Source organism: Elephantulus edwardii, unplaced genomic scaffold (genome assembly GCF_000299155.1).
Source record: "Elephantulus edwardii isolate Elephantulus edwardi_28Jun2011 unplaced genomic scaffold, EleEdw1.0 scaffold00272, whole genome shotgun sequence".
Taxonomy (NCBI): domain Eukaryota; kingdom Metazoa; phylum Chordata; class Mammalia; order Macroscelidea; family Macroscelididae; genus Elephantulus; species Elephantulus edwardii.
In genome coordinates this window covers 1,651,921-1,662,580 of record NW_006400022.1, presented here as the reverse complement: position 1 = coordinate 1,662,580, position 10,660 = coordinate 1,651,921, and the positions used below count along the sequence as shown (strand labels likewise).

Below are 10,660 nucleotides of genomic sequence, written 5' to 3'. Positions count from 1 at the left end.
AGTGTTCTGGGATTCCCATTCTTTTCACAGTCAGCCATAGTTTGTTATGGTCCACAGAGTCAAATGCCTTTGCATAATCAATGAAGCACAGATAGACATTCCTCTTGTACTCCCTGCTTTCAGCCAAGATCCATCTAACATTAGCTACAATATCCCTAGTACCACGACCCCTTCTAAACCCAGCCTGGACTTCTGACAGTTCTCTGCTGATGTGCTGTTCCAGTCGTTTTTGGATACTCTTCAGTAGAATCTTGCTTGCATGTGGAATCAGTGATATCATTCTCTAGTTTTCACACTCTGTTGAGTCACCCTTCTTTGGAATGGGAAGAAACATAGATCTCTTCCAGTCAGTTGGCCAAGTGGTTGTCCTCCAGATTTCTTGGCACAACTTGGTGACCACATCCAGGGCGGCATCTGTTAGCTGAAATGTGTCAATTGGTATACCATCTATTCCTAGGGCCTTATTTTTTGCTATTCCCTTGAATGCAGCTTGAACTTCTTCCTTCATCACCATATGCTCTTGCTCATATGTTGTTTCATTATATTCTTCTGTATCTGCCAATTCCTTTCGATACAATGACTCAGTATATTCTTTCCATCTTCTTTTGATAATTCCTGAATCATTTAATACTCTGCCTAAAGCATCCTTGATTATAGCCACTCTAGGTTTGAATTTTTTCTTCAGTTCCTTGAGCTTAGGAAATACTGAGCAAGTTCAATCCTTTTGGTTTTCTGACTCCAGCTCCTTGCACATTTCATTGTAATATTTTACTTTGTCATCCCGCGCTGCCTTTTGAAATCTTCTGTTTAGCTCTTTAGTATCTTGAATTCTTCCTTGTGCTTTGGCTTCTCTGCGTTCCAGTGAAATCTTCGGTTTCTTCTGACATCCATTTGGTCTTTTCTTCCTCTTCTGTCTTTGTAGTGAATGTTTGCACTCTTCTTGGATGATACCCTAGATGTCCTCCCACAACTCATCTGGTCTTCGCTCCTGCATGTTCAAGGCCTCAAACCTGTTCTTGAGATGGTTCTGAAATTCAGGTGGGATAGACTCAAAGTTATATTTTGGTTTCCTTGGATTCGGTTTAATTTTCCTCAGCTTCAGCTTGAACTTGCATATGAGAAGTTGGTGGTCTGTTCCATAATTGGATCCAGGTCTAGTTTTTACAGCTGATATTGAGCTTCTTCAGCAGTTCCTTCAAAAATACATAATAAAAACACTCATGCTTTAACCCAATCTAGAAATTCTGAGTATAGTATTTGCCTGGGACCTCTGGATTTTTCACAACTCTCCAATGCACAGCCTCCTTTAAGACCTGCTCCATTCAAGATGACACCCAGGAGGAAATTTGAATTGCTGTGTGTAGCACCTTATCAAATTGAAAGTCTCCCTCTTGGTGTGAAACCTCTTTATATGATCTCATCATTCAGTGAGCCCACATGCAAGCTCCTCAGGTCCAGGAGAGAGAGTAGAAATCTGCATTTTTAGTACACAAATTAATCTTCTGAGTCTGATAGCCATGGAGGTGTGTAGCCAGGTCTTGTTGCAGAGTACCACCTGAGATGGACCCTGCAGCCTTCCTTTGTTGATGGGGAGCCCTTTCTGGTTTGAAGCTGCCATAGTTGCGCTGCTTTGTGGATTTCATACCTTTTGTTGTCTAAAAAGAGAAGGGCCTCTCTAGTGAAATTCATTGCTGCTATTGACTTGACTCTGACTTAGGCAACCTGTGCATAAACCTGTGCTCCATGGGATTTTCAGTGGGTGACTTTAAATCAACAGGTCTTTCATCTGAGGTGCCAATGAGTGGGCACCTACATTTGTCTTTTTGTTAGTAGCTGAGTACATTAACTGTTTGCACTACCCAGGGACTCCATCATTCCCAAGAGTTTTCTTTAGCCTTCTAGGATGAAATAAATACAATCCTGTTTGTCAGACCAGAAAGCAGAGAAATTAATCTAGCACAAATCTCCTTCAAGAGCAAACAGAAACCTGACACTGATGATAAGATGATTGTCTTCATCCGTGTTTGAAAGGAATCTTCACAGTGGAGGGAAGGCCTAGAGAGGAGGAGACAGGGTCACACATCATCTGGACAGTATTGGGCATCTTTGTCACATGTGACCTCTTTGAGTACTTGCTCTTCCCTCCACACAAGGAAGCTACATGTTAGCCCATTGCTGCCCATTGCCCTGCTTGTATTTTATCATACCTTTGCACAGCACTCTCAGATCTTTGGATAGGTGCCCTGTGGACCTGGCTCTCCAGCTTGGAAAGCCCATCTCAAAGGACACATGGTTCCAATAGCTCCCTGGATAGTGGGCAAGGGCCTTACACACTGGAGGGCAGGGTTGAGCAAAGAGCAGGCTGCCTGACAACTCGTGCTGTAAAATGCTCTAGGAGAGTATAGAGAGGATCTAGAGGGAGAACAGAAAGACAACATTTTTAACAGTCTACTCACAAATATTTGTAATTGTCTGCCACATCCCCTTTGATTTTGGTTTCGGTGAACTCCATCTCTCCTGCAAGGTCTGCAAGTGTTTAAAATACCACTGACTAGTGATTTGGTATCAAAATTAAAAGCAGTAAAACCAATTGCCATCAAGTCAGCCGCAACTCATAGTGGCCATACAAATGTCCATCGGGTTCTCAGTGGCTGTGCTCTTTAGGGAATATCACCAAACTTTTTCAGGCTTCATTTAGGTAGATTGAAACTACTAACCTTGGTTAATGGCCAAGTACTTAACTAGTTGCCCTGCTTAGTTGTTGTTGTGTGTCATTGAGTCAGAATCAATTAATAACTGACCCTCCAGTGAATTTTCAGAAGTTGTAACCACAGCCTAGGAGGAGTTGGAGCAGCTATTGGATTTGAACTGCATGCTTTTGGGTTAGCAGCCTATTTCCTTGCCCACTAGACCACCAGAGATCCTAGAGACTCCTATAAATGAAAAGTTAGCCTTATGACTCTGTTATGCAAGAAAAATTGTGGGGCTTTTTCCCCCCTTTAACTTTGCTTATTTCTGAGTTTCTCATGCTATATTGTTCTTGCTATTGTTAGGTGCCCTTGAGTCAAATGCAACTCACAGTGTCCCTAAAAACATCAGACCTGAACACCACTGTATTCCACACCATCTTTATGTTTTCCTACATGTTCAAACCCATGGTTACAGTGTTAAAAATGTGTTAATCCATTTTGTTTATGGTCTTCCTTTCTTTCATTTATCCTCTACCTTAACCAACATGATGCCTTTTTCCAGGAACTGGCACCTAACAACGTGCCCAAAAGCCTGTGAGACAAATTTCCTGTTCTTGCTTCTAAGGAGCTATGCCAGTCTCCATCAGGCTCCTTTCAAGCCCAAAATTGGCCCATTGTCCAGATTCATATCGTAGGGACTGGGGCCTAAGCTGGAGGGGTGAGAGGGTTGGGAGTGGTACAGGAGAGACAACCAGTGAGACTTGAGAAAGCAAGACTATCTTGTTCAATTCCAACTCAGATTTCACTCTTTAGTCGAAGTCTTCAATCAGGCAGACCCTCTTACCTGCAAATACATAACAGATACGCCTCCTGTCTCCACAGTGTTCTTCAACCTGTGGGAAGGGCCTGCAGTCTCGTGTGGTGCAATGCATGCACAAGGTCACCGGACGCCATGGCAATGAGTGTCCCACCCTCTCCAAGCCTGCGACCTATAGACAGTGCCACCAGGAGGCATGCAATGATCGGATCAATGTGAACACCATCACCTCCCCACGGCTGGGTGAGTTCCCCACGGCTGGGTGAGTGCCTCTGCCTCTTCACACACAAGGTGGGCTGCACCCCTGTATTTTTTAGGTGATAGAATTCTATAAGCCTACAAGCCCTTCTTATGGCCTGATTCATGTCTGAAGAGGGCTACATTTATGTGGCTGTAAGAGGTTTCTGAGGAGGTGTTTCATACTTTGTCTTGGAAAAGACATTTATTAACTCTAGTGTCAAGTGTCTACTGTACTTTGAGTGCCCCACTAAGCCCTTCTGTCAACATTTGGGGAACATGTGAGTAGGTTTCCTAAACCATTTAGGACTCCTGGGAGTGAGGATGATGGCAGGGTACACTTCTTTCTAGATATGAAAGATATGGGTGTGTGTGTGTGTGTGTGTGTGTGTGTGTGTGTGTGTGTGTGTGTGTATTTCTGATTAGAAGAAATCAGCCACAGGGAGCTGCTGTATGAAGATCTGGCCCCCAAAGTCCCTGTTCTTGTCCAGTCCACACTCAAGGCCAGTGGTGGCTTGAGAAAGAGAAGGGACCATTTAATTAATAGTGATTGCATACTTCTTTTAATCAGAGTTTCTGTTTTTCAAATAAAACTCCTTTGAGACTATTTTCCCACCTAAACATCCTTTCCCTGCCACAGAAACAGCACCAGGTGAAGGTCTTTATTGATGAGCTCTATGGGGAGGGGACAGAATAAAGGTGCAGAAGTGTTCTGCTGGCTTTTATAAGCACAAGCCTCCCAGTCACACCCAGGGCCTCCAGTGGGGTCTTCTTAGATGACTAAGACACAAAGGAGATGCAGGTTATGTGTTTGTGCAGACCCTGTTTCAGTACATTCTATAAATACCAATAATTGTAGTGTCCTTGCCAACAAATAACAGCAAATTCCATTTATCACAGAAGCACTGTCACCTAGTGCTGTCCTCAGTGAAGCTACCAGAGCATTAGATCCATCCCACTTGTTAGGTTAGTCGCAAGACTGTAACCCCTGTAGCAAGAGCCTTGAGTTTATTGCCTTTAATAAGGCTCTAGTGTGCACCGCAGTAAAGGGGGGATTCCCTTGGGGGTGTCAGCCAAAAGACACCATCTTTCTTCGTGTGTGCTAGGGAAGGTTGTAGTGTCTCTGATGCCTTTAGGTCACCCATAACTGATGGACTTTGTTTCCCCTCTGTACCCTAGCTGCACTGACCTACAAATGCACACGTGACCAGTGGACAGTGTACTGTCGAGTCATCCGGGAGAAGAACCTTTGCCAGGATATGAGGTGGTACCAACGCTGCTGCCAGACATGCAGGGACTTCTATGCCAGCAGGATGCATTCACCACAGCAGCCACAGCCCAGCTTATATGTGTGAGCCAGCCCCAGTGCAATGTCTATCTTACTTGTCTGACTTGAGGTCCATTGCCCAGTGGGTCCAAGCAATGTGACCTGGTGGAGGTCCACCCTCCTAGCCTCTTGAGCAGACCATCCCTGCAGCCATTCCTCCCAAACACACTACGCCCACTCACAGCCTGCCACAATTCTACTGCATAGAACTTTAGAATAGGCTTGACATTTACTATTGATACTTTTTATTTAATGTATTATTAGTGGCCACTGGATGGCTCTCTACAGTAAAGAAAAATAGTCTAGTTACAGAGAATTAATGTTTCTAAGGCCTGTGTACCTCAGAAAGGAACACCTCTGGAAAACAGTGATGGAGAAAGAGGAGCAAGTAGGTCTTCCATCTTGGCTTCACGTCAACCTTTGTGTTTCCAGTGCTTTGTGTTCCAGAAGACTGGAGCAATCCCCAAATGTTCTAAGAAGCTGTATTTAGATTGAAGTACCAGTATCTGCCAGCCTCTACTAGATACTTTTCTGGAGAAAGAACCAATACTACTCTTCATCACGGCTTTGCCTCTATATATATCTAACAATACATTCTTCTTTAAATCCTGGGCTTTGTCTTACCATTTCACCCTTGAGAGTTTCAATCTGTGTGAGCCAATAAGGACAAGAGACCTGTGCAGTTCCCCATGGCATCAATGTGAAGGAGAATATTCAGGAAGGGGGTCGGTTTACATCTTCATTTCCTATCTCAGCTGTTCTCTTCATAGGAAACAGTAACTTTTCAAGGTGCTAAGATATGTGAGCAGGAGTGGCATCCACTTCCTAAACAACATGCCTCTGGAAACTCTATGAACTTAGAGAAATGATGATAGTTATAGAACAGGGTTCAGGTCTTTCGTTCATAGGGTCGCTATGAGTTTTTTTCAACTCAATAGCAATCAACAACAACAAGATATGTGACATATGCTAATTTGGTGAGAGCCATTGCTCCGTGATGTAAAGATAAGCTAGGACAGCTTTGTTGGGATACATAGGTCTCCTCCCCACTGTCTTCGGGGATGGGGGAGTATTCTGCTCTAGAAGTATTTTATAAAACTTCATTCCTTATTATACATGCTACCCCACCTCTATTGACCTTGGCCATTTCTGAAATTGATTCTAGAACCAATTTAGGAACAAATTCAGCTCTGAGCTCTGCATTTTAGGACTGCAGTGCTTCTTTAGCCCTGAAGAGCAGTTCTCTTTCAAGGTCATGAGGCCAGTTGGGTCTACTGCACCACTAGAGAGCCATCATGTAAAATTCCAATAGTGTGTTCCCTGTGATCATCACAGCCGTCGGGATAGCCTGCCTTCCAAGTGGGACAAAAATGATGCCCAGGAAGTTAGAAAAGGTATTTCCTTTTCTCAGTCCCCTCCCCACCCCACTCGCAACAGCTGAGTGAGGGTAGAAAGTGGACCTCTCTGAGAACACAGAAATTGGTAGGGTCTTGCTGCCCAGGACACAGGCTGGACTGAGAGCATTGACCCTCAGTACAAGGCCTGTTTTGCTTATCAACATGTTGAGCATTTCACAAGTGCTAATGTTCAAGGGCTTTCCCTTGAAAAATCCACCTCGTTTATGTCATACGTAGGCAACTTTCTTTAGGGTCATCACCAAGTGCTTCTTGGTTTATTGGTGCTCTGTTTATAGTTTTACTAGTTTGTGGGTGTTTTTTTTTAAATTTCACAACTATAGGATAAATTTAAAAAGTAAATGCAGACAAAACCCATGTCTTATTTTCTCCCCTGTCATAGGAGCTGTTTTTTTGTTTTTATTTTTTATTCCCCCGAAGCAGAGAAATAGTATGATGACAAGTAATTCTTAAATTAATAAGAAGCTGGTGAGAAAACTTCTGGTGCTCTTAGAGAGGAGAGAGTGGATGCAGGAAGCTAGAGGAGTCGCCTTGCAGCATAATAAACACCAGCACTTTCACAGGGGCTATGCACACAGGTGGGCATGCCACCAACAGACTTCCCAAGGCCCTCTTTCCACAAAAACTTTTAATTCCCAGGGAGCTGAGTTTTACTTGTTCCCTAGCTTCAAATCAACAAAAAGTCCTCTTGGGGCTGAGGAGCTGATTTGTGTAGGAGCCCCACAGCCACCTCTCAATCAAGCACTCAGAAGTGTGTGTGCAAAAGTGGTGACTTTACCTGCTATTTCTAAATTTTAGTCTTTCTCCAAGTTGTTCTGAAAGTGTCAATGTCCATAATCTTGGATCACATTGAGCATCCCTGCTTCCAACTCCTCTTTGTGATCTCACTGAATTAATCCTAGCATTCAGGCTCTGAAATTCATAATCGTACTCTGACTGATTTTGGTGACACCAGTGAGACACTGTAGTCCCACTTTGCGCAGAGAACAGTGAAGTCTGTGATTATAACAGTTATGTCTCTGTCTTGTTGACAATACTTTGTACTGTTGCTCAAGAACTGTACCTTTTTGGTTAACAAATATGTTACTATCTACAGAGTTTCGTGCCCTTATGGTGCTATTTTGTTGGTGTAAACAAAAAGAAAATCTTCCTCAGTTGCCCTAGCTTGATATTATCAGTCTACAAAGAAAGATTCTGAATGGAAATAATAACATCACTTTTTGTTTGTTTCAGAGTCAAATATATGTATTTTAGGTTAATTGCCATACATTATGTACTGTATTCATTATACTTTTACTTTTTGGTGCTGGTTTTAAAAGAAAATAAAAAGGAATAGAAAACAAATATTATAATCTATAAATGAAAGATTAAGCATGTCATTGAAAGCAAATAGATTATTCTTAATAAAATGTTTTTCCATGACAATTTTAAGGCAGCCTGTTTAATACAAGATAAAAACCAGTCCTTCACAATAAAAGACCTAAAGAAATGAAAAAATGTTTTCTGTACATAGATAGGAAGATTCAATATTGTAAAAATGACAATCCTACTAAAAGCAATCTACATGTTCAATGCCGTATGAATACACATGCCAAGTTCATTTTTCAAGATAGAAAGGAAAATTGTCAACTTTATATGCAGAGGAAAGAGATCCATAATAAGCAAAGCACTTCTGAAAAACAAAAATGAAGTGAGAGGCACCTCAGAACCCATTACACAGTTGTAGTAACCAAAACTGTACAATACTGGTACCATGATAGGCACATAGAACAGTGGAACAGAATTGAGCACCTAGAAATGGATCCATCTATCTATGGGCAACTGATATTTGACAAGGAAATAAAGCCTATCAAATTAAAAATGACAACCTCTTCAACAAATGGTGCTGACAAAACTGGAATGCTACCTACAGAAAACGGAAACAGGATCTACATCTCATACCATATAAAAAAATCAACTCAAGGTGGATTAGAGACCTGCGAGTAAAGCCCCAAACTATAAAATTCATAAGAGACAAACTGGGATGAAGCTTAGAAGGCCTAGTCTATGATAGGAAGAGACTGCCAAATAAATACAGGCAGAAATGCACAGTCTAGAGAGGATAAAATTGATGAAGGGGACCTTGTAAAGGTTAAATCCCTGTGTGCATCAAAAATATTTAACAACAGAGTGAAAAGAAAACCTCCTGACTGGGAACAAACATTTGGTAATAACCATTTCAGACAAGGGTTTCATATCAAAAGTTCACAGAATCCCACAAGCCCTCCACAAGAAAAAGACTGGTAACATAATTATAAAATGGGCAAAAGATACAGAAAGAGTTTTCACAAGGAAGATCTTCAGATGGCCAACAGACATTTGATCATTTGAAGAAATGATCTAAATCAATGGCAATAAGATATATGCAAATCAAAGCCACAATGAGATACCATCTCATCCCAGTAACAGTGGAAAAGTTTTACAAGACAGCAGGCAAGAATGGATGTATTGCTAACACAAACAGCAGTTTTTCTCCAGGGGGTGAGAGTAGGAGTCCTGGTCCAATCAGGTATATTCAAAGGCCTTCCTACTTGGGGTGCCTTTGGATACACTTTGGGCTTTACACAGAGTAGGAGCATTGCAGGTCTTACAGTTGTGGGGGTATTGGTCTCCAGACATCAAATGGAAAACTCTTTACCCAAGGACTTGGAGCTTCCTTTAATGATGGAGTCAAACCAATTGCCACTGAGTCAGGTCCAACACAAGGTGACCCACTCATGTCACAGTAGAACTGTGTTTCAGTGGGTATTCCGGGGCTGACATTTCAGAAGTATATCACTGACTTTTCTCCTAAACTATCTCTGGGTATGTATACTCAAGCCAGCAACGTTTTGGTTAGCAGACAAAAATAACTGCACCACCAAAGGACTCCAGTGTTGGAACAGCATTCAGACATTTCACTGGATAAAGACTATTTGTTCAGTCAACAACTGTCCATAGCTTACCAGATGCCAGACGATCTCCAGTGTGTATTAATTCTCAAGAACAGGATTTGTCTCAATGGCCCACTATGAGGAAGTGCCCATGATGGGCTTCAAGGAATTCAGCCAGCCTGTAGAGCAGCATGATAGCGAAACTATTTTTGCCTACTTTACGGGTTCTAAGGACACATAAGAGAAAAGCTGGAGCCCTGGCTGTGTGCAAGCTGAACCAGACATTCAAGAGGGTCTGAAGCACATTAGTAAAGAAATATGTGTTCATCTACTACCAAGTAAGGGGAAAACCTTACTGGAAACATCCCATCAATGATTTCAGAAAAAAAGCTGAAAGTAACTGTAGTGACTACACTGCTTAAATATGAACATCTAAAAAACTGGTAGAATCTGAGTGTCTTCAGGCCAGCCTTGTGGAAATTATGTTCTCTGAAGACTAAGATTTAATGATGACAATGGAATCTTTATCTTACTTGCTTATTAAATAAACAATGATGGTAAAAAACAATCTAGGGAGATCCAAGATGGCGGGGAGGCAGAGACAATATGGTGAGCTACAGGAGCAGCAGACCTCTTGGAGGAGGGCCACTACGGCCTTCTACAGACCTCTGTTTATTGATAATTGAACAGTTCAACAGTTGATGACTGGTCTTAAGTGAAGATCAAGGCTCAAAAACAAGAATTCAAGGATTCCCAAGCCCCATCCTGCCGAGCCGCTGCAGCTCCATGAGGCTCCTGCTGCCAGAACCCAGGGATTCCCTCACCCAAGATGCACGGTAGGCACTGGGCCTCCCTGAGACTGGTGCAGTGGAGCCGCCACACTGCCGCAAAGTGGACTTGTTCTGGGGAGAATTCTTGGAGCCAAGATGGCAGCATCAGGAGAAGCAGGCGGCAGTCCACGGGAGACACGCGCCCAGCTGCCCTCAGGAGACACCTGGCCACCTGCAGGTTTGGGTTTCCTTGGACAGGCCAGAGAAGATGATCACCAATATAATGGATTGTTGAAAGTCACTGTGAGTTGTTTACTTGATGACACTTAACAGTGGCAGCATGCCCAAGAGGACCAACATCCTAAATGCACCACATATTTTGATCTGTTGAATGCTTCTGCCAAAAGCTGTTTAGACCTGGGGGGAGTCTGTTCACAACCCACAGGTTCCCTTTGCCATTTATAAAGGGGGAGGGCAGTGACACCTACTTCA

At 42.7% G+C, this 10,660-nt stretch overlaps 1 protein-coding gene and 1 pseudogene across 1 annotated transcript in view; both read left to right on the top strand.

Annotated features, from left to right (window-relative positions):
• The window catches only part of ADAMTS17 (ADAM metallopeptidase with thrombospondin type 1 motif, 17), a 530,244-nt gene extending 525,145 nt beyond the window's left edge, over positions 1 to 5,099 (top strand). The window contains exons 22-23 of the mRNA XM_006900064.1: positions 3,573 to 3,750; positions 4,924 to 5,099. Of these exons, the coding sequence (XP_006900126.1) occupies positions 3,573 to 3,750; positions 4,924 to 5,099 (354 nt within the window). The remainder of the gene's footprint in view (positions 1 to 3,572; positions 3,751 to 4,923) is intronic.
• A 4,426-nt stretch (positions 5,100 to 9,525) lies between these two features.
• Positions 9,526 to 9,898, top strand: LOC102857919 (annotated as a pseudogene).
• The last annotated feature ends 762 nt before the right edge of the window (positions 9,899 to 10,660 follow it).